Below are 22154 nucleotides of genomic sequence, written 5' to 3'. Positions count from 1 at the left end.
CTCCCCTCGCCAGACGCGCAAGCGTGCCAATGCCGTATCGAGCGCAGGAGCGACGTGCGTGCCAGGGTCACCCGTGACGGCCACGGCCCGCGTATCAAACTCGAAGAACGTGGGCAGAGCTGAGAAGCCGCGGACCCACAACTTCAAGCTTCAAGGCCTGCGACAGGCGTCGACCGCGCCGACGGGCCTGGCAGGAGTTTCCCGGTGCCGCCACGCGCGCCCACGCGGTAGCACAGCATGGGGAGGTTCGCGCGAGTTCTAACTTCTAGCGTGCCTTCGGCGAGGTGCGCCTCAAGGGGCTCGGGCGGAGGGATCCCGCACTTCGCAGGCGCCGACCGGGTCGCGGGTGCTTCGATGAACGGCTACGGTGCTTTGAGGATCGTCCATCGCTGCGGGCGACCGTCAATCTTCCATCGTGTTTGGCGAGGCACCACGGTGAGCAAGGGTGAGCATCTGTGGGATGTGCGGAAGGATGTGAGACTGAAATAGCGCGGGCGGGCATGCGAGCTGCGGGCTTACTGTGTTTGGCCCGGAGTTTTCCGGTTCCGGTATGAGGAAGCGGAGAAGTAACAAGAACACGATCAGAGTTCGAGACCTGAAACCTCCATTTGCATCAAAAGAACTTGTTGAACTGATCGTTGGTATATGCTGGAGTCAAGTGGTTGAGTCGCTAGTGGTTCCTCCCCGAGACCTAGTGGCGTCACCTGAACGAAAGCCCCATGCTTCGATCCATACTGCTGTTAGACGTGTGATTCAAAAAGTACAGAAGACTCTGTTAGCGCATCAGAGTCCGTGGACGAAACACGGGAACTTGAGCAGTTCACTCCGCGAGTGACAGGAAGGACACTTTCCTGAACACAACGTCAGTAAACTCGGCTGCATGTCATCGTTAGAATGCCCTCACCAGTCAGTGGGCTGTCCATTGCAGAGCGGGAGTTATTTAATAGCCCTCTCGGTCCCCGCCCCGAGCACGACATGTCATACCAGTTTTAGAAGAGGGGTCGCCGACCTGGGTGTGTGCAGGACTTCTATAGCGCGAGGCGGAAGATTTCTACCTGGCGCAGGACACACTGAAAGACCGGGCCAGCGCGCCCATCTCGAGACCGAGCGCGCTCGGGATCGGATCTTGTGTACCACAAGTTGCGCTGCTCAGGACAAACCACCCGTTGATCTCCGGGACATCGGAGGCCGCGCGCCCGTCTGGCCCACTGAAACCTCCAGACGGTAGACCTGGCACGCCCGTACGACGAACCACGTGTGCCCAGTGTGTAATCGGACGTGGGAGGTGTGCGGGCCCGGGCGCAGAACGAACGAACACCCTTACACACTTACACGCATGTTACACACGGTGATAGTCGGGAGCCGCGGCGCAGTCTTCCAACTTCTCTTCCCCCGCGCACACGGAACACCGCTCGCAGGCCGCCGGTTTTCGCAAAGCCCGCGACTCTCCGGGCCATCGGAAGGCACGCCCACGCTGGGCGTGGGCGTGCCAGGGCCAGGATCCAGGCGAGGACACCCACCGATGGTACCGGAGGGGCACCAGGGCGCCATGACGTCGTGGGCGACGCTTTTCGTTCGGTCTGGAATTCGGGAACGCGAGATAATGGCATTGGAGGCGTGAAGGGGGTGGAAGGGGATACTACGGCCGGGGGTAAGAAGCGTGTGTCGGACTGCGCCGGTGCCGGTTGAGCGGGAGGGCGCACCTAAGTATATGTTCGTCCGCGTTTTAGGTGCCGTGCGGTGAATAGGACGTTTGCCGATGCATGTCTTTACGGGGATAGCAGGTCTCGCGCGGCCTGCGGAGTGTTGATATCGCGCGCGTGATGAGTGTGCAGGAATGGTGCTCACCGTCGTGTATCGGAGGGCTTTGATATGCCTCGAAGGCAAGGGACGCAACGGACGACAGCCTCGCGTTGTGCCGGGCATAAATCATCTCTGTAGCACAGTTTGTTTGACACCGACATCACGATAGCATGAGAAGATCCCGCGAAAGGGCGTGCTGAGAAGACCAGAACAGGTCATGAGAGCATCGCACTCACGAGCGCTGCGAAGAGATCGGTGGATTAGCGAAAGCGCGACGTTTTCTTCCTTGCCGAAGACACTAATATCACGCGGGACCGGCCAATCACCCCGTTCCGGGCCTGAGGGCGTCGAAAACGTGCTTTGCTAACCACCCGTGCTTGTCGCAGATGGCACAGGGTCACGGCCCGCGTGAGTCTGCTCCACCGGCCTGCCCCTCGTCTGCACAATGTTCCGTGGTGAAAGGCGTGTTCGCCACGCTTGCCGGGTGCACGCCGCCGGCCTTGAAATGCAAGGAATACGAGGCATGCTGCAAGCAGCAGCGTCCCTGTTGGCCGTGGAACGCAATGAACAGCAATACGCTGGGAATAGCACAAGTCTTGACGTACCTTGCGTCTCCAGAAGCCTCTTACTGCGCTGTGGACGGGAACAAACGCGAACCGAGCCTCCGACCGAGACGGACGCCAACGTTCCCGCCTCGCAAGCGTCCACTGCGTATCGTCGCTGGATCCGGAACGTTGTCGTGTGTAGCCACCTGCTGGGGTGGAAGTGGGTCAGCTTCGACGCAAACGCGACGACTCGGAAAGCACGATACATAGAACGGGACGGGACAGGCCTGGGCACACCGTCATCGCACGATCGCACGATCCGGTGACCTAAGCCCAAAATGCCGTGGTGAAACGGCGCCCCGCGTTGAGTCCAAAGAAACGCGGGACGTTAATGACGCTCGTGGTCGTGCGTTCAAGTGTCCAGACGGGATGTAATGTCGCCCGTGCGGGTGTTTATAGGGCTGGCGTCTGCACGAGGTGAAGTGGTGCACGGATGCTGCGAGGTCGGAGACGGAGGTCAGAGACCAGGCGAAACGTGAACACGAGCACTCGGACGGACGCACCTAGGAATGGACTGCCGCTGCGGGCAACCTGGAAGCTGCATGTGTCGTCATGGAACATAGCGTTGCACGCCGTAGGGCGCGCCGGGCGGTCGGCAGCGCCTCGTGGATGAACGAGGGCCCGCCAACCTCCCAGGTCGCCGTCAGTGAGACTAGTGAGGGCCGAAACGGGCGCTAGGACAAGCCGGTCGACGATCGCGGCCTAGAGCGACACGCCTAGACTGGTTAGCGGTGGGATGCGTTCGGTCGATACCGCTTCCGCACAGCACGAGTTCCCAGGAGTTCCCTCTCTAGCGTCGGGCTTGGGCCTGGAAGTGGCGCGTGTAACATGATGAGCGGGCGGAGCGGGGGCGTGGTGCTCGACGTACCAGTCGAGGTGGACCTGGTTCCGCGTCGGATTGAACTCGACGACGGACTGTGGCCATTCGTGGGCGGCGGTATGTGAGCCGGCGCGGGACGCCGAGGCGTCCTCCATCGACGCGTGGTGCGCCTGCCAGGTCGTGCGTGCGTGCGCGCCCGCGCCCGCGCGTCCTGCAACCCGTTCGACCAGAATGTGAGCATTAATGCGTACGACAGGGCCGGCCCGCGCCCGCAAGCAATGGGAGTGAGGTGATCGGAGCGCCGGGGCCCTGGGCGGCGTCCGCAGGAACGGATCTCGATGCGCGATGCGTTCACGGGAGAAAGTGCCAGGACGGCGCTCACCTGTCGAATGTCTTGTGGTGTGCAGCTGCGAGCGGGCGACCAAGAAAAATTGCCACCGGCGGGCTCGTAGAGCGCCCGCACGTAAATCAGGCCCTGATATCGGATCCCGTGAGCGTCCAGCTGGTGGTCAAAGGGCAGGAATGACTCGAGCGGACCCACCGATGCGACCGGAAGGAAGGGCGGTCTGCATACGGACACGCGACGGGCGGGAGGATCTTGCATGGGCGTGAATGGGGTTCTCGGGCACAGTAAGACCAATGCTCGTGCGTGGCGACCTGGGAATACACGAGCTTGGATTGAGCACTGCTATACATGCTACGGGTCCGTTCAGTCACTCCGCACCATTCAGCCGTGTGCGGAAGGACCGTGATCAATGCGTACTACGCAACGCCTCGCAGCAACGGACCGGGCCGGGCCAGAGTGGGATGGCCAGATTCCCCAACCCGGTCGGGTGACGATCAGGACCGCCCAATCCTCGCAGCAGCTCTTCTCCGCGCAAACGGAGATAGCAGGGCCCAACCCAACGCCCGCCCGACGCTGCACATCCTCGAGGAAACCGGGACGCGGCGGCATCGCGCACGCCGATCAGAGCGTCCCTGGAACCGTCGCAAAATGAAAACCCTGCGCCCCCCTCCCCCGACGAGAATAGGATGCGCACGTCCGCCCCAGGCGCACCGAGGCCCCTCCGAGCGGCCGCAGGGAGGGCGTGCGCGTGCGCCGGCGCGGCACGCGGTCGCGCGCGTTCAGGCGCGAACCACCCACGAGAAGGACGTGCGCCGGGCGCCCGGGGCGACGTCCTCGTCCGCGCGCGCGGAGAAGCACGCGGGGGGGGGAACGTGCTCGCGGGCGCGCGCCGCGGGCGGGCAAGCCGCCTTCCGCGTGCACGGCGGGGTGGTTGCGCGCGAGGGCGGCGGGCAGGAGCGCTGCCCTTGGCGGGCTCGACGGTGGCGCGGGCGCGGGGCGTCGGGCTGCACGAGGCCGGGGTTCGAGCGTAGTTTGGGGTGCGTGCGGCGCGGTGGTGGGCGTGGGCGAGGCTCGCGGGGCGGGTCGTGGTGCGCGGGTGCGAGCACGGCTGTGAACGACGGGCGGGGGAAGGGGTGCGGATTGGCTGGGAGCGGGGTGCCTACGAGGAAATCGGAGGATGACATGATAGCACGAGCACCTGGGGCATCATTCAGCGGACGGCGAAGGCGCTCGGGTCCATATCTGGGGGCGTGTACCAGAGACGAATGTTCTACTGGACCGCGTCCCGACACAAGGTCGCAGAGGTTGTCACGGGAAGGCGGAAAGGGCGTGCGCCGAGGGAAGAGAGTCGCAGCTCGGCGTGAGCGAGCCGTGGGCGACGGCGAGCCTTTTGACAGCGAAGCATACGTTCTGGAGATCGGTGGTGCGTCCAGTCCGGGTCGTTAACGATCTCCGAGGGGTGGTACATGCTGCGCCGCCGAGGAGGAGCGGTCCATCGAAAGCGGAAAGCGGCGAGAAAACAACGGTGGAGTGTCTTGTTGTGTGTTTGCCGGCGGCCTATGTCGGAAAGGGATGCCGTTTGTTTGTCAACGGAGACTGTCCCGGGAAACACTCCGACGGGCGGCGGATCAGAAGGGGAATGAACACGACTGGAATCTATTCGTCGGAAACGGCAAGCAGTTGTGGGCCCGCACCCCGAGGGGTTGTGGTCGGACGGATGGGGACAGAAGCGGTGGCGCTGGAGACAAGCAGGCCGGGTGGGGGAGGAGGATAATGAGCGGTCGGATAATGCAATTATATGGCTGATAGGACCGACCGGCAGGGTGGGGCGAGAGCTGTGTTGACAGAGTGTCAGAGTGACGACCGAATCCGTGCTCGTCGGAGAAAACGCGGGTGGCGGGCGGCGGGGCGCGGCGGGCGTCGGGGCCGACGCGGAGGGCGGCGGGGGCGGCGGGGATGTGCGCGCGGCGGGTGGGGTTGGGACGAAGGGGGAGGATGGAGGAGAGGAGAGGAGGGCAGCCGGATATGACGGAGCATGACAAGGCGCGCGGGGAGACGCGCACGGGGTGTGATCTGCAGGGAGATCTGGCGCAGGGGAGCCTGCGTTCTGAAGCCAGCTCGAGTCGGGCTCGCGGCGACGCTCGTGGCGATATAAGACGGCTGGCGGTGGACGACGGGGACCGCACCCGCCTTCCCTCGGCTTCTTCCTGCGCGCGTGGTACGCCGTTGCCAATCCCGTCCGCGAGTTCGCACTTAATCCAACGCCGATTCTCCCGGGTTCTGCTTCCCCTGCCAGCTTGCCCCTCTAAAGTCACGCCCGCCCTCCTCCCCCGGCCCCGCGCGCCATGGCCTCTTCCTCCGACGAGACGCGCCCCCTCCTCCCCCACCGCTCCGCCTCCCGCGCTTCTCGCTACTCTTCCACCGCTTCCACCGCTTCCTCCTTCACCCACTCGGACGAGCCCCCCGCGGAGCCGCCGGTCGTCAACAAGATCTCGCGCGCAGACCTCATCTGGGTCCTCGCCGGCCTTTGGAGCGCCGTCTTCCTTGGAGCTCTCGATGGTGCGTCCCCCGTCCACCTCTCCTGCCACCCGTGCGCTCGACGTTTGCTCTGATGGGCAGGCACGATTGTGGCCACCCTCCTTTCGCCGATCGGCAGCTATTTCAACGAGTCGAACCGGTCGTCGTACATCGGGACGTCTTACCTGCTGTCGGTATGCTGCTTCACTCCCCTGTACGGTGCGTCGCGCGTGGGATCCGGCCCGTCGCTCGTTCTTGACCCGCGTGCGCGCAGGACGGCTGTCGGACATCCTCGGGCGCAAGGGCGCGATGCTTCTTGCGCTCTCCCTGTTCGGTATGTTATCTCCGGCGTCGGCTGCCGCGTATCAATCGCGTCTAACGCGTACCTGGGTGCGGGCGTGCAGGCTCGGGCACTTTGCTCTGCGGGCTTGCGCCGACGATGGACGCGCTCATCGCCGCACGGGCCATTGCAGGCATGGGCGGAGGCGGGTGAGTGCCGCGGGCTCGGTGCGGAATTTCAGATTTCTGACATATGCCCTCTAGAGTGATGACAGGTATGTCCGCCGGCGTGACGTCATCGGCCTGCACTCACCGCGCTGGTCAGTCTCCTCTGTCGCGGTGACAGACCTCATCCCGCTGTGAGCATCCTCCCCTCCCCCGCCCCGCCCAGCGCGACTGACCCCACTCGCAGCCGCCAGCGCGGGCTCTACCAGGGCATGACCAACATGTGCGCGTCCTCGTCGCTCCGCCCCGCCTGTCGCTCACCGCCTTCGCAGTCTCTTTGGTCTCGGCGCAGGCCTCGGGGGACCGCTCGGGGGGTGGTTCAACGATACGCTTGGGTGGTGAGCCTCCCATCGCCTCTCGTGCCGGCACCAGCGCCAACTGACTCTCCCGGTCCGCTGTGCCACCACACAGGCGCGCCGCGTTCCTGCTCCAGGTGAGCCTCCTCCGCATCTCCTCCGTCCCCCCCGGAACTGACCACGCCTCTCTGTTCCCCATCGATCGCCTCGGCCTCCAATCGCGTCCACATGACCGACCCGCTCTCCCGTCCACCCACGCCCGTCCACGCCCGCGCCCGCCATCGTTTCACGTCGACGGCCGCAGATGCCTATCCTCGTCTTCTCTTTCCTCCTTGTCGCCCTCAAGGTTAACGTCAGGCTCCCCGACGAGGTCGAGAACCAGACCCTGCACGAGAAGCTTCACAAGATAGATGGCTTCGGCTCGTTTACTCTCGTCGGCATGGTCGGATGCCTCCTCCTCGGCCTCTCCCTCAAGTCTACCGAGGAGCTCGCATGGGCACATCCCCTCATCTGGGGCCTCCTGCTCGCCAGTCTCGTCTTCGGTGCCGCCTTCATCTGGGTCGAGACCAGCTACTCGTCCCACCCCGTGATGCCTATGCGCCTCGTCAGGCAACGGACACCGTTCTTCGTCTGTCTCTCGAATTTCTTTGGTAGTGTCGCCGCGTTCTCCATGGTACGTCCCGCTTCTTGACGCATTCCCGTGGCGTCCACGCTGACCTCACGTTTCCCCAGATTTATAACGTACCATTAGTACGTTACGCCCTGCTTTCACATCCAGAACTCACCGATTCTGATTGTTCCCGGTTGGCATTCAGTATTTCTCCGCCGTTAAGTTAAACTCCTCAACAGGCTCAGGTGAGCCAATCGCCAAGAATCTGTCTCCCGCGCGCTCACTTTGCTCTCAGGGCTTCACTTATTGCCGCACTCTGTATGTCATGGGTATCAATCTTCGTGTACTGTCCGGGGCTCACCGTGCCTTCTCCGTCCCAGGTCGCTATCTCCACCGGAAGCGTTTTCGCCGGATGGTGCGTGCATTGTTTCCACCAGCTTTCTGACCGCAGCGTTCCACATCTACTATCAAAGTCGCACCGCTGACATGTCTTCTATCAGGGTCATGCGTCGAACGGGCAGACTCTACAATCTCACGTTGTTCTCCTGTCTCCTCACCGTGTTCGCTGCGAGCCTCGTCGCGCTCTGGGACGACAACACCGCAACATACCATTTGTGGCTTGACATCGTCCCGCAGGGATTCGGCATGGCCAGTGTCATCACGACCACGCTCATCGTGAGTTCGCCTCGTCCCGTCTACGCGCCCGCGTCCTAGGGTGCGCGCGATTCCCCGGTATCTGATACGCGCGCGCTCGCCCCCAGGCCATGATTGCGAGCGTGACCCGAGAAGACCTGGCTGTGGCCACCGGCAGTGCGTCCCTCTCTCGTCATCCTCGCGGTCTTGTGCGCACTCTGACGAAATCACCCACCACGCACCCGCAGTCACCTACTTGTTCCGGACCACAGGGCAGGTCATCGGCGTCAGCCTCAGCGGCGCCCTGCTACAGTCCGTACTCACTGCCAAGCTTCGCGAACGTATCACCGGGCCTGACGCAGTCGCTGTACGTTACCGTATTTTTTTCAATTCCCCTACTAACACTCTCGTCTCCTTTCTCGCCACCGCTTCGCGTCCCTCGTCCCGTGCACACGTCCACGTGCATCAATTCCGCTGTCTCCGAAAACGCCGCAGATAATCGAGGACATCCGGTAAGCTCATGTCCTTCCTCCCCGCGGACGGACCTGTCACTCAACCTCACCCACCCTTCCGCCCTGCGCTCCTCCCTTCCGTAACGCGCCCGCCCCCCATCAGACACTCGACGACCATCATCCCGGGCCTCCCGCCAGACCTGCGGCACGCGGCGGTGGCCTCGTACGCGGACGCGCTCCGCGTCGTCTTCGTCTGCCAGGCCGCGATCAACTTCATCTGCTTCCTCTGCTGCCTGCCCATCCAGGAAAACATCCTCCCGTGCGTGCCCTCTCCGTTCCTCCGACCCGTTGGGCGACACTGACGTCTCGCTTTGAATCGTCGATCCCTTCCCTCTGTCCGCCTCGCGTTGCATGCGCGTGCGTTTCGGAACCTCGCTCCCCCGCCGCGCTCGGCCCGGGACGCGCAGAGGGACGCACGAGGAGCAGGAGGCCGCGTACCGCAAGCGGAGAGACACGCTCTCCCGCGCGGACTCGGAGCACACCGCGGTGTCGGACGCCGAGGAGTCGGACGCGGACGCGCGGACATGACCGCACACGGCCCGTGCTCTAGCTTGTGGGGGCTTGTGGGCGCCGCCGCCGTCGCCGCCGCAGCGGGGCCGCGGACGCAGACGCGAGGCAGAGACAGAGACACACTGTTGTTGTACGACTAGCCGAAAAGGCGGCCGCCGTGCTCCCCAGGGCTCCCCCCGCCGGTACAGCAGGGCGGGGGAGGGGGCAGAGGTCCTCTAGCATTAGCGTAGTCACGACTGGGTTACATACGCCACGACGTAATGATACCCCGGGCTTGGGTTGGACAGAGATCCGTGGTTCCGACGGGCTCGTGCGCGCCGTTTGGCTTGAAGCTTCAGCCTTCAGGCCTTCAGACTTCGTGATTAGCTGCGTGGGAGGCCGCGCTCATACAGGGCTACAGGGCGAGGGGTGAGAACGACCGCCAAGCTTTCGACGGGCTTGCGTTGAGGAATGGATAGAAGGGCAGACGACGCGTGGTGGTCTTCTTGCTGGAAGTTGGGTCGACTCTACCCGGGGAGCGAGGTACACCCAGGTGGACGGGAAAACGAAAAAGTCCACTTTGCACATGTACACACCGCACATACGCCCATGCTTCGCGAGCTGCTCGTGGGCCGTGGACAAACCCCGGACACGCTCCACCCGCCGGCCAACGCCTCACAGTGCACGAGCCGCGACGCACACATTCATCCACACGACGCACTGCACACCTCACGCGCACGCGCACCCGGAGGACGGCGAAGGACGAGAAAAAGAAAACATCACGATTGCGACTGCGACTGCGACACGACGCTCCCGCGCTACACCGCTCCTCCGCGTCCGCCGCGCCCCGCCGCACCGGCGGCCGCGTCTCCTCGATCCACCGCCGCGGCTTCCGGTCCACGACCGTCGTCACCCTGTGCCCACCCGCGGGTGCGCCGCCGCCGCCGTCGTCGGCGAAGCGGCTGCGCGGGACGGGGCACGGGAGGAGCGCGGACGCGGAGACGGTCGCGAGCGCGGCGAGCGCCGTCAGCCCGAAGAGGGACGAGAGCGCGGTGCGCCGCTGGCGGGGGTTGAGCTTGAGCGTGCGCGCGAGGAGGGTGTCGTAGGACATCGTGCGTGGATGAGTGGGGGTGTTGGCGGTGGCTTGAGGGATCGAGAGGAGTCGCGGCCGGGTCGGGTCGGCGGAGAGTCGGGGTCGGGGGAGCTGGGGTAGGATATGCGCGTGGGGCGCGGGGAGGCTGCAGAGCTGGAAAAGAGGGCCGTGTGGAATGGGGAGTGGGGGCAGAGTTCTGCTTTTGGCTGCCTGCGAGACGGGAAAGAAAACCGGACGGTCTGAGTCCTCCCTTGCGCTGGCACGGACGGGAGTTGACGCACCTGAAGCTTCAATCTCCCATGTCCTCCTCCGCAAACGCGGGTCTAATCGGTCGACGCCCTCGGGGGCGCGATGAGCGGAGAGAAAGAGAAGGAGAGGAGGCACAGAGGTCGATGTCGGGACAGAACACGGCTGGCCGAGGTCGAGCTGGCCAGCCTGGATCGGAAGCGCTCGATTGGCTGGGCCCTCGGGCGTCTCGAGTCCCTCCATCCAGCGAGACAAGCGCCCGCTCGTTCCGCTCTCCGTAGCCCGACGTCGACGTTGTGCGCCAGCCCTCTCTCCCTCCGCCTCCATCCTCGCACGACCTCGGGTCCGCCTGCCGCTTCTTCAGGCTCCTTCCACGCCCCCTCACACAGAAAAAACCAATCCGCAAGATGGGCAACGCTCGCGTCCTGCGCGACATCAAGGCGCGCCACGGCGTGAACGCGACCGAGATCCTCCGCCGCGCGTACCTCTACGTCGCCCGCAACCAGACGCTGCCGCCGCAGGTGCGCTTCCAGGCGCAGCTCCAGCTCAACACCTTTGGCCGCTACGAGCGCCCGACCGCCGTCAAGAACCGCTGCGTCGTCAGCGGCCGTGGGCGTGGTGTCATCGGCGAGTTTGGGCTCTGCAGGGTGAGTGCCGTTTTGGAGCCCTGTTGGGAGGACGGGGGCTAGGTGTGCGTGGTTGGAGAGCCCGTCGGTGGTAATGGATTTGACGGCCACATGGAGGACAGGGTTCAAGGACCGGGCCTCTGGGCTGACCTTTTGTCCTCGCAGTACCAATTCCGCATGAAAGCGTTGGCAGGGGAGCTTCCCGGTGTACGGAAGGCAATGTGGTAGTCCTTCTCTCAGCTGCCTAGACATTTGTATTTTGTGAGTGCCACCACTACCTTGGCTCTCCTTTCCACTGACACGCCGTGCAGATTCACGCACGCCATGTCCTAATTCACTACCTCATCGCGCTCACGTATCCTTCACGCTCGAGCTCCGTACGAAACCGAACCGTGTTTGCTACTACTAGGCCGAGCACATATAAAAGGAAAGAGCATACGTGAAAACAAGCGACAGCGACAACTACGTTAAGGACTCTGAAGAGAGGTTTAGTGATGCTCATAATCAGGGTATGAGGGCGAGATTCTAGTCGATACAATGCCCGTCCTGGAGGGAGGGCCCGTGGTACAATTCATGTCCTTGGTGCACACTGTACCGCTCCCGACGGCTACGCCTGCGCGGGCCCTCTGTCGAATACTCTCCACCGAGGAGCTCAGAGTCACCACGCTCTCTACGCCATTTGTTACTGATATTGAGTGTAGCGTGGTCAACGAGGAACCTGTATGATGGTCAGATAGTGGAAACCCCGTAAAACAGTTGAACACATGCTTATAACGTCCAAGCCAAGTCTCCGAAATCTCCCAGTTAACGTGAGCAAGAACATCATCACCGTGAATGTTGACAGCGAGCCGGTAGTCGTGCAGACAGTCGACGAGGTTGAATCGGTCTGAGGGAAAGAGGGTTAGCGGTGTCCAAGGTTGAACTTGGCTCCGTGCGAGATGACAGGCCGAAGACGTTAGTATGTGTAACGGGCATACCTCTGAGAAGAATCATTCGGTCGCGAAGCTCAGGATGCAAGACACCGTCGATAGCACTCTCTGCGATACACACGGTGAGAAATTATCACATGTCAAGAGCAATGCAAACTGACCATGAGGAATGGTCCTAATTTACGCATGCTATATGAGCAAAGATGAAGAGATAGATCCTCAAGAATGACTTGCCTTTGCACCAGTGTCGGACGAAGGGACGAGGGTAGACAATAGTTGTTGTTACGTTTCCAGTTGTCGAGGTGGTAGCTGGAAGGAGCAAAAAGCCAAGTTGAATATACAGAATATCCGCGGAACACGAACTTACTATATCAGCTTGTAGGCGTCCATCTTCTTTGGGTCGATGTCTTCGTCGTCTTGCGACTGGGTGGACTGCGGTGTCCGTGAAGCCGTCGACATGCTAGGAAGGGTGTTGTTGACCATGGTCATGGACGACATGTGTTCCTGCATGGCATGCCACCACCGACAAACGAAGACTGGAAGGGCATAGACATGTTACCGTTGGCGGAGGACCCGTATTGACCGGTGGCATTGGGAGGCGAGGATGGGGGGACAAACATGGGAGAGGTGTTCGACGACCCGCGAGTATACTCCGACAGCAAGCTGGGTTCGCCGTTGGAGGGGCGTCCGGAAGAATAGAGACCGTTGGCACCCACAGAAGACACGCCGGGATTCATAGGCACGAGCAGCGGGAAGCCGTCGGCGTTTCCACTCGCTTCTCCAGCGCGGGCACGCTTGCTTCGGTGAGGATCGACGTCTTCTGCGGAACGCTTTTGGCCGTTGGTTGATTTGGAAGGACCAGCAGAGGTTTCCGATTGCTCACGCTTGTGGCGTTGGTAGCTCTCCCAGGCAGTGTCGGTTTCGGCCTTGTTGACGAGGTCGTTGAACTCGTTCATGTCCCAGCCCATTTTGTGGAGTAGTCCTCCAGCACCGTCACCGATGAAGCCGCCCAGGTTCTTGAGGAGACCTCTGAGGACTTGATTCTCGTGCATAAGGTCTCGGGTGGGGACCGTTAATGGCTAGGAAAACAGATGGAGCGAGGAGGACACGTACCTTTCAAGACCTTCCTCAACTGGGACAGTGCCTCATCCTTACCGCCTGAGAGAATCTCGACACTCGCTTCAAGGTCACGGATCTGTGCGAGCGACGGTGAGTTACCACGTCGAGCCCGAAAGGCGACAATGGGGAGCAGGTCGGCGAAGAGAACCACTCACGCGTTGCTGTTTACGCAGACGAAACTCGCGCTGGGCTATCCTGTTCTGATCCCTGCGAGCGGCTTGGGAGCTGGGATTGGCAGTCGGACCGTGAGCATGTCATCACGCTGAGCAGAGAACGATCTACTTTGGATTTTTCTTCCTGCCGGGTTTACCCACCGGTGGCTGAGTAGAGTCGTCCTTGTGCGAAGCGTCATCGTCGGAGCTCTGCACGAGGTTTCGTACGGATGAGTACGCAAGGGACGCAGAGGGAACGTAACGGACCTCAGCACCGAGGTCATGGGACACACTACGATCTCTGTCTTCGGGCATGATGATGGACGAGGTGACAAATAGAGGATGAGTGCTCAGGAAAGCGGGGACGGTCTCGGGCTTGGGCCTGGAAACAGGGAGGGGGCGAGTCAAGGACGAGCTCGTTGCTTGCTAACGCCTGCTTCTCCTTTGCCGCCGATGCGCGCGGGCTCGGTCGGCCGTCCTCTGGCGCGCGCCGCACGTGCTACGCTTTGACCCACCACGGACCGCAGCTGCGCGTCCCGCCTCCGGGCGGCGTGTGTCACCTCTCCGGCGAACCCGGTGGTTCACCTACTGCCTCCCCACGAAGTCCAACCACGTCCGTTCATTGAACCCGTGGGATGCACCTATACGGGAAATTTAACGAGACAAGAAATTGGCGGGTGCGTGGTGATTGATTGCGGAACGAAGACTTCTAACGTCCTTGAGCCACAGGCTCCGGCCCAGAGCACTCACTCAAGACCTCACGGAGGACCCCCAGGGTGACGGCAGTGTGTGTCACCAGTCCCGGCAATTACGTCCCCGCATGCTGCCTGGTTCGACTCTCTCGCTCATCTCCGCTGTTGTATCTTGCTGAGACGCCTCAACGTGCCTTCGGTTCCCTTCCGTATCATCACACCCCGCTGTGCAGTGCACAAACCTTGTCCCTTGTGTCCCTCCGGCGTTCCCAGTCCAGTCCTCGCCTTCCACTGTAGGTCAAGTAGACATTTCGACAGCCTGACAACGACACGCACTGCTCGCTTTCGCTGCATTTCTCCTCTAAGCGATCGCATTCCGAGGGTTCGCATCAGCACGCCCTTCGTGCACTGGGTCTACGGGACGTGTTCAAACTCCGAATCGTCCCCCATTCAATTGGGTAGATTGTGCGCACAACGTGGTTATGTGTAGGTGACCGTCAAGTAGGTTTTGCTGCCGGCACCTTTGTCCCTCACAGATGCTGGATTTTTCTGGTGACCAGGCACCCTGGGAGACACATGCTGTGTGTGACTTAGTGCCATCTCTGCCGCCCTTTGGTTCTCGCTTCAGAGTGCACCACGAGGCCGTTTGCAGCCGTGCGTGCATATTTTGTAGCAACAAAACGCCCCTTCAAGTGACGACGATCTCCCATTGCGGTCGCCCGGCGTTAATACGACCCTTGTAGCCGACTATAGACGATAACCGCTGGGTGACTAGCCGTGCGAAAGAGGTTGTAGTCGAAGTCAGCGTGTGACCAGGTGGGACCCATGGGCCATGACGCGACTCTTCTCTTCCCTCGGCAAACGCACTCAGAGAACGTCTCCTCCCCTCCAAGGTTCAAACCTCCGGGTCGATATCAGCTCCATTGCCGGAATCTCGCCCGTCTCAACCGTTGTTGCGCCTGGCTCGGTCACATCGACACCAGCCGATAATCCGTAATAGCTCTCCAACCAGGCATCGATAAGGCTCCTCTCGTTCACCAGAGCGGCACACCTGCTCGCTGCTTCCAGATATGCACTTCATCCAGGGCCGCCATTCATGGTCCACGTGCTCTGACGCGATTCTCGCAAATTCAAACATAGCTTCGTGGACCTCCAGCGGTTCACCTGACTTCCCGTCCAATTAGGTCGCCCCGTGCTCACACCCCTCCCGGCAGTACCGGAAGAGAATATCAGCATCGAGATGGCCAGGGACGTGCGTGGACTACTGCCGAGCCTCGCTTTACGGCGAAGATGTCCACGCGATCCGCATGCATGCAATTGAACGCCCTATCACGTCACACACAACATATCCCAGTGGAGGTTCTCTGGATATCTCAAGCAAGGTCTGGCCACGCGAGTTTAACTCTGGTAGTGCCTGGTGCTAATCAGATTGTTAGCGATCATCCGACCCGACGGCCACGCCTGCAGCACCCCCTGCTGGGACCCTGATTAAGGCAGGACGCGCTCGGATCCCCAAAGCCTAGCTCGCGTATTCCCTGCCCGGCTTCGTGGCTCAGCCGGGCCATAAAGCAGCTGCCGTCTTGCCGGACGAGCGGCTCCATCGCCACTACATCCTCATCTACCGTCTCGACTCACCGACACTGTCAAATTTGTCGTCTATCACCAGATTCTGTCATCACGACGCCCGTCCCCTGCTCCTACCCAACCGACTTCTCTTGCCTTCTTGGCCGCGGTCATAATCGCCCACGACACCCGGCCTTACGGTTGCCCCATTGACACTCCCGTAACGTGAAACCCTAATACCCTTAGCCTGGCGGCTCTGCGAAAGCTGAAACGCGACCTGCGACAGGACAATAATACGCGGTCCACGACGGCCACACTTTTTTTTCGTTTGGGCGGGTAGACCAACGACCGACACACTAAGAGCCTGACGCCATCTTTACGAACGATGGACCCCTCGACAGATATCGTACTCCGATACGAATACGCCACCTTAACGAACCCCAATGCCGAGCCCCGCACGATGCAGGTGCGGCAGATCGTGGAAGGCGCGGAGCCCGCCGACCTCTATAAGGTGCGCCGCCTCCCTTGCCCTCCCACCGCCGCCTTCCTCCGCTGCACGACTTGCGGTTTGCCCGACGACGTGCCGCGGGCCGCGGGCCGGCAGTCGCCCTCCTCAACTCGTACGCTGACTCTCTCCCCCCGTCTTGCCTGTTTATGGGGTCCTGCGTGCCTCCGGCCCCGCTCCACCTGCCCTTGATTCCACGATATATCCGCCGCTCCCTCGCTTGATTACGCCACATGCTGCTGTACGGAAATTGTCGCGACCACCCACCCCCCGCCCCCTGCCCTCCGCCGGACGTCCCCTGGCTCCGACCCGCAGTTCTATCATCCCAACACAGGTATACCCACCGGTGTAACGTCTATCCAGCGGAAGAACGCCGAGACGAGCGTGTGGGAGAACGCAGGCCAGATTGAATGGTCATCAAACACGAGCGGCGCGGTGTACTTTGGCGTTGAGCGGGTGAGTGCTGCACACCAGCCCCTTGTGGCGTCGCCGATCCTTGTGACCTCGTCATCGATCTGGGCCGGCCTTTGGTGTTCCTCGAGGCACACGCTTACCTTGGTGGCGGGCGGGGGCAGATATCAATACGAGAGCTGCGCAAACCGAAGAAGCCATCGAGCCAGTGGGTACCCCGGCAGCGTTTACGAAGTCGCCCGCCAATGGCGGGCCAGCCACTCATGTCTGCATCACCGACAGATCCCGCCGCTTCAAGGTGAACGGCACGGAGTATAAGTGGAAACTCGCGGAGAACAACACCGATATGACCGTGAGTAGCCAGACCTCCTCCCTTTCCTTCTTCACTCTCTTTCCCTGCCTCCCAATCGCACTTTCACTCCTCCCCACGGCCCCGCTACATCGTCGCCCCTGTTCGTCCAGCACCCGCTCGCGTACCCGGGCTCTTCCCCCGTGCTGTGTCATCACGGGGGTTCTAGCTCGGGGGTGGCCTCCGCATGTCGCACATCTTCCCTCTCCCTTTACCTTCTATACCCCCCTCACCCTTGACCTCCTGCGAAACCCCGACGTTGTCACTGCACAAAACCCCCTCGCGCCACCCTGCGGGGCAGGCCCGCCAACAATTCCCACCCCCATCACCTGCCCTACCTTTCACTCCAGCGCTCCTGTACGCCCCCCAAACCTCTCTGCTCGTGTCACAGAAGTCCTTCCCTGTGCATCCGCTCCCGCGACGCGTTCCCCTCTTTCACACTCACCCCTTCACCTCGCTCGCTCGCTCTCGTTCTCTCGCTTCACTCCCGACTTCCCCCGCTCCCCGCCGTCCCCCCACTCACCCTTCCCCGGGTTCTAGTGCGTGAGCGACAGCCTCGGCGCGCGGGGCAAGCCGCTCGCGACGTGGACGGACGCGACGCGCACGCTGCGCGTCGCCGAGCGCGCGGAGCCCTTCCTCGACCGCGTCGTCGTCACCTGCCTCCTCCACGTCTGGTTCCGGCGGTGGAACGCGTGGTAGACCGTGCGGGCGGTCGCGGCCGCGCACCAGGAGGGGCCCGTGCGGGCGAAGAAGGAGGAGGGGGCGGGGGCGTGCCGTGGTGGTGATGTGGGCCGGCGGGGGTCGGGCGAGAAGCATGCAGGGTTCGTCTCGGGTACGAGCTCACGGGACAAGTGGACGACGGGGCGGGGCAGGCTGGGGGGAGGGGGGTCTCAGGCAGCACTTGCATTGTAGCAACTACCTAGGAACTGCTCGAACGAGGGTCTCGTGTTTGTGATACCACCATTTGGAGAGATGCGGCTCGGAGCTCGCTCGGGGTGCGCGCAGGGTGAAGATTGGGCGCGATGGTCAGGTTCGACGAGGTGGTGCACAGGCCGATGACGCTCCGGGAGCGACGCTGATTATCACCGCTCGACGCGATCTCCAAGCCCCGGGCCACGCTTTGTACGCCGACTGAGGCCTGTGGCCTAGCGACCTGACTAATTCGTTCTAGCGGCTCTCGTGAGTCGTCGGTAAGCGGCGCCAAGGAAAAGCGGGATACGCTAGACGAATCGAGCCAAACGTGGGTGGACCGTGACGTACGGCGAGACAGCATGTGCACACACTTATCGCATTCGCGCTGCTACTTAATCTACACACGTTCTACCTACAGGTCTGGAGGGGGCGGTTTGGATCAGATGTGGAAGGAAAGACGCCGAGAAACACAAGTAGAACGAGAGCGTCCACCGTCGCAACCCTTGTCCCTCGAAGGGGATATGAAAGCCGGACCCTTGGCGACGACCGTGAAGCCCGCCCAAAACAGGAGTAGGGATAACGTATCCACATCCGGATACCCCGGGCTGGTCGTGGGGGAGGCACGTCGACAGGTCAGACGAGAGCGCAAGGAGAAAATGAGCGTGGTGAGGAGGTGTGGATACGGGTGCGAGCGCGTTGCCGGACGACGAGGAGACGACGACGGAACCAGAAGACGGTGCCAAAATCAGGGACGCTGCATGCGCCGCGGTCGCGGTGCGTGAATTAGCGCGCCTCGAACTGGACCACTGTGTGAAAAAGCAAACGGGAGTAAGCCCGAGACGCGCGCGCGGACGGGGGAGGGAGTGGCGGCTTACTTCGTGTGGTGCGTTTCTTATACATGATGCGGTGGCCGCACTCCCTGCAGCGGATGGGCTCGCGTGGACGGATGTCGTTGGAGAGGTTGCAGTCTGCGCGGGCGAGGACGCGAGGCAAGGTGGGAGGAGTAGCGAGGCGGAGGCACGGATCACGTCACCGAGCGAAAAATTGCGGCAGCGGGGTGAGTGGCAGCGGGGAGGTGGGGGGCGAAGGAGGACGCTCACCTGCGCAGAGGTAGGATGTCTCCTTGCGTTCTGGGGCTTGGAATGACGGCTGGGGCCCGGGCTGGCCGGCGTAGGGGTTGTTAGGCTGAGCACTCATCGTGGTCGAAGACAGACAGGTGTGTAAGCTTGTTTGGCTCCCCCATCCGTCCAAATCCGGTGCGGGCGAGGCGCCTGTCGCAGGAGGCGCCCAGGGCACCGAAGAACGCGGGCGGGCTCTCCTCCTCCTCCGACCTGGTCTCGTCCCCAGCCGCTCTGTACCCCACCACCGCCTACACGAGCGTGGTGGGGTGCGGTACAGAGCGGCTGGGGACGAGACCACTCCGACCGTGCCGAGCCGCCCTCCCCTCCTCGCACACATCGTGGTCCCATAGCGGCCACGTTTGCTTGTCCGCCCGATGCGCGCCGGGGACTTCGTGTTGCACATCAACCTGCTGCTGTCAAATTGCTCCGTGATGCCGTGTAGATTCGCAAGGCACAACGTACTTTAAACTTGCGGATCGTACAGAAGATTGAGATAGACTACGTATGGGCTGCATGACGACGCACTGCGGTTCGCCTCGGTCGTCTCAGGGGTAACTTCCGGGGCGCCCGGACTGCAGAATCCGTCGCCGGACGACAGGGGCGCGCCGTCGGTCCGTTGGGCGGTGGCGTCGCGAGGATGCTGCAGCGCGGACACGCAGTGCGCAGGCTGAACGCACGGGTGGCACTGGGCACACCGCACGCATGCGGGCGTGGTACGCCGCGCGCAGCCGCAGCGGAATGTCGCGTCGACAGCCTCCGGCGATGCCGACAGCATTGGGGCGAGGAGGAGAGGGTGCGGGCCGCGCAGCCGGGTGGGCGCCGAGGGCGAGAATCAGAACGAGGACAATAGCTATGACAATAGAGGTCGCGAGGTGGAGGGAGAGCAGGAGGATCGTACGAGGGCGGGTGGGAGACGGCGACGGTGATGGTCGTGGGCGACGTGGCGGTGGGATGGAGACGGTGGGCGGATCGAGGCGGGCGCTGGATGGGATCGCAATTATCTGGACGAGCGCCCTTTAGCGCCCTGCCTGGCAACCACTTCGCTCGGCTCGTCGCCAGGGCCCGCGCATTATAATCCCAGCGTCCCGGCCTATTGTCCAAGGTTGTCCCCAACCGGCTGCCTGCCTCCCGCCCCCTTCCTCTCCGCCCTGCCAATGACCGCCCTCCCGTCCTTCATCGAGCTCATGGCCACCCTCGGCATCGACGACCCCACCCCCGAGCCCTCCAAGCTTGCCGCGCCCCACCATTCGCGCTCCTCTTCTCATTCCTCCACTGCATCCACCCTTTCAGCATCTTCCAGCAATGTATCATCAGCACCCCGCAATATTTATTTCCTTCAGCACAAGCATTCCTCCCCTGCCATCGTCGTCTCCGCCCTAAACGGCCCAGAAGACTCCGAGATGCCCGCCGACATTCGTCGCTCGCGCGCACACACCAGATATTCCCCCTACGGAGCCATTGTGAGTCCCTCCTCCGCCGCGCTCCAACCGCGCCTCATTCCGCCAGAGCCATTCTCGCAAAGCCTCCATGCCTATCTCAACGGAGAGCTCGCCCGCGAGGGTCCCGTTCGAGTGAGCTTTTCTCCTCTTCCATTGCGTCATATCCATATCCATAGTGAACTTCGCCAGGCACTTTCCACCTCCCCTCGCCTCTCGCCCATCAGCGCGTCCTTCCGTGGACGCCGTTCTCGCCGACCTGACAACCTCAACCTCAATACCCCAGAGTCCGAGTCTATGGCGTACACTCCCATCTCCTCTTACGTTCGACGCCGGACGCCCCAGAACTCCCCAACGTCGCCGACTTTCGCGCGTACACGGGAACGGAGTTCGACCATCGCACACCCCCTCACCATCCCTACCCTTCCGACCCTCCTGTCCCCCGCCTCCTTCGCCACTCAGTCGTCCGACAGCGAGGAAGACGACATGGACGCGATCCCAGACTCCGAGTACAAGCTCGGCCAGTCATCGCGCGTCAGTGCCAGCCCTCCGTGGCAGTCTCGCTACTGCCAGTCAGACATTCCCCGCGTATTTCCGTATGCGCGCCGCTCAGCCCCGACGAGCCTTCCTGTCCACACCTTGCCCCCGTTTCGTGAGCGCGGACCCCGCCGCGCGATTTCCCGCCACGCCCTCCTCCCTCCGCCTCCCGCCCCCCCTTCCCCCGGCGTCCCGCCGACCGTCGCATGCGACAGCCCGCGCTCGCGCCCCATCCACATCTCTGCCTGCGCCTGCCGGCCACGGAAGGACCAACCATCCCACCTCTTCGCAGCACCCTACGGCACCTCCCTCTCCCCTCGCACAAAAACTGTATATTCTAATGTATACGGTAATCCCCAGGGGTCGCGCGTCTCGTGCCTCTTAGTGCCTGCAATCTCTCCATCTCTCCCGTGCCCGAACCTCGCCTCGAATCCTAGTATCTCCTCAGAACCGCATATCTGACGGACGCTCCCACTCTTTTAGTATCCACTCTCGTTTTAGTCACAGACGTTCACAGTCCTTACTTCTGCCCAGCTGCCGCTCTCCCAGACGGGGACCCGCTCGAGTCCTCTGTCCCATATCCCCTCCTTCGACTGCTATCCCCCGTACCGCTTTCGTTGCTGATCTCTGAGATCTCTACCACCCACCCGTATCGCCTTCCGAGCGCCTTGAGCACCCGATCAACAACCTCCTTGGTCGCGGTGATCTCTCCCATCCCCCCATCTCCTCCGCCCCCATCCGCCCTCTCGACGGCCATCTCTCGCCTTGAGCTCCGCGCCTTCGCCTCCACAACAGGTGCAGGCGCTCTCGCCCTCGAGATATGGGAGCTTGGGATCCAAGCCCGCTCGCCGCGCAGTCATGCCGTGATCGCGGTTGCCCCGTTGTCCCCGCCACCGCGCGCGGGGCTTCGATGGTGCAGCGTGATAGAGCGTGATGTGCCATGCCGCGATGGTTGCCCCCCCCTGTACACGCTCCACGCCCCTTCCTCCCCCGGACTGTTGTCGTTGTCGTGTACATGCTGCTGCAGTTGTTTACTTTTGTGATCGTAGCAACATTTCGGCGCGCGTGCGTGCCCGTGTCTCCTCTACGCGCGTGCTTGTCTGCTTGCCGTGTGCGTGTTTGCGCAAGTACCCTGCACCTTTCGTGCGCGTGTTTACGCGTGTCCGCCGTCGCGACGGCGCGAACCTTGACTCACTCCGCCGCGCCAAGAAAGGCAAGCCATTCCTCTGTCGGAACTTTTGGGGGAGCCATCTACGCTTGGAATGACTAGGTTTGACACGGTCCGGTCGCGAGGCCCCGAAACCGCGCGCTCCGATCGTGCTCCATGG

At 62.4% G+C, this 22154-nt stretch overlaps 7 protein-coding genes across 7 annotated transcripts; 4 read left to right on the top strand and 3 right to left on the bottom strand.

Moving 5' to 3' along the window:
* Positions 1-5919: 5919 nt before the first annotated feature.
* On the top strand, positions 5920-9174 carry BXZ73DRAFT_97137 (MFS general substrate transporter; the record flags this gene model as incomplete). Its single annotated transcript, XM_048027268.1, has 20 exons — positions 5920-6133; positions 6194-6310; positions 6366-6425; positions 6496-6580; positions 6635-6645; positions 6696-6729; positions 6783-6818; positions 6868-6933; positions 7007-7028; positions 7196-7564; positions 7624-7641; positions 7707-7746; positions 7797-7819; positions 7882-7916; positions 8002-8176; positions 8263-8311; positions 8383-8501; positions 8630-8646; positions 8750-8905; positions 9054-9174. 20 exons carry the CDS (start codon positions 5920-5922, stop codon positions 9172-9174), a joined length of 1767 nt encoding a protein of 588 aa, XP_047881899.1.
* A 740-nt stretch (positions 9175-9914) lies between these two features.
* Positions 9915-10246, bottom strand: BXZ73DRAFT_97136 (uncharacterized protein; the record flags this gene model as incomplete). The annotated part of the gene is made up of 2 exons (XM_048027267.1): positions 9915-9932; positions 9992-10246. 2 exons carry the CDS (start codon positions 10244-10246, stop codon positions 9915-9917), a joined length of 273 nt encoding a protein of 90 aa, XP_047881898.1.
* A 635-nt stretch (positions 10247-10881) lies between these two features.
* On the top strand, positions 10882-11328 carry BXZ73DRAFT_40093 (uncharacterized protein; the record flags this gene model as incomplete). The annotated part of the gene is made up of 2 exons (XM_048018503.1): positions 10882-11121; positions 11266-11328. 2 exons carry the CDS (start codon positions 10882-10884, stop codon positions 11326-11328), a joined length of 303 nt encoding a protein of 100 aa, XP_047881897.1.
* A 297-nt stretch (positions 11329-11625) lies between these two features.
* Positions 11626-13615, bottom strand: BXZ73DRAFT_74117 (uncharacterized protein; the record flags this gene model as incomplete). Its single annotated transcript, XM_048021985.1, has 10 exons — positions 11626-11818; positions 11845-11986; positions 12078-12137; positions 12316-12338; positions 12397-12533; positions 12557-13086; positions 13143-13224; positions 13304-13373; positions 13431-13510; positions 13568-13615. 10 exons carry the CDS (start codon positions 13613-13615, stop codon positions 11626-11628), a joined length of 1365 nt encoding a protein of 454 aa, XP_047881896.1.
* Positions 13616-15940: 2325 nt separating this feature from the next.
* Positions 15941-17519, top strand: BXZ73DRAFT_97133 (uncharacterized protein; the record flags this gene model as incomplete). The annotated part of the gene is made up of 5 exons (XM_048027266.1): positions 15941-16066; positions 16424-16516; positions 16603-16679; positions 16754-16823; positions 17361-17519. 5 exons carry the CDS (start codon positions 15941-15943, stop codon positions 17517-17519), a joined length of 525 nt encoding a protein of 174 aa, XP_047881895.1.
* Positions 17520-18515: 996 nt separating this feature from the next.
* On the bottom strand, positions 18516-18929 carry BXZ73DRAFT_97132 (uncharacterized protein; the record flags this gene model as incomplete). The annotated part of the gene is made up of 3 exons (XM_048027265.1): positions 18516-18538; positions 18608-18700; positions 18833-18929. 3 exons carry the CDS (start codon positions 18927-18929, stop codon positions 18516-18518), a joined length of 213 nt encoding a protein of 70 aa, XP_047881894.1.
* Positions 18930-20007: 1078 nt separating this feature from the next.
* Positions 20008-21693, top strand: BXZ73DRAFT_74115 (uncharacterized protein; the record flags this gene model as incomplete). Its single annotated transcript, XM_048021984.1, has 5 exons — positions 20008-20157; positions 20194-20313; positions 20360-20424; positions 20469-20823; positions 21622-21693. 5 exons carry the CDS (start codon positions 20008-20010, stop codon positions 21691-21693), a joined length of 762 nt encoding a protein of 253 aa, XP_047881893.1.
* Between the last annotated feature and the right edge of the window lie 461 nt (positions 21694-22154).

The sequence above is a fragment of the Epithele typhae genome (assembly GCF_022376455.1).
Source record: "Epithele typhae strain CBS 203.58 chromosome Unknown BXZ73scaffold_4, whole genome shotgun sequence".
Taxonomy (NCBI): domain Eukaryota; kingdom Fungi; phylum Basidiomycota; class Agaricomycetes; order Polyporales; family Epitheliaceae; genus Epithele; species Epithele typhae.
The sequence above is the reverse complement of the archived record's forward strand: the minus strand, read 5'-3'. Positions and strand labels throughout refer to the sequence as shown.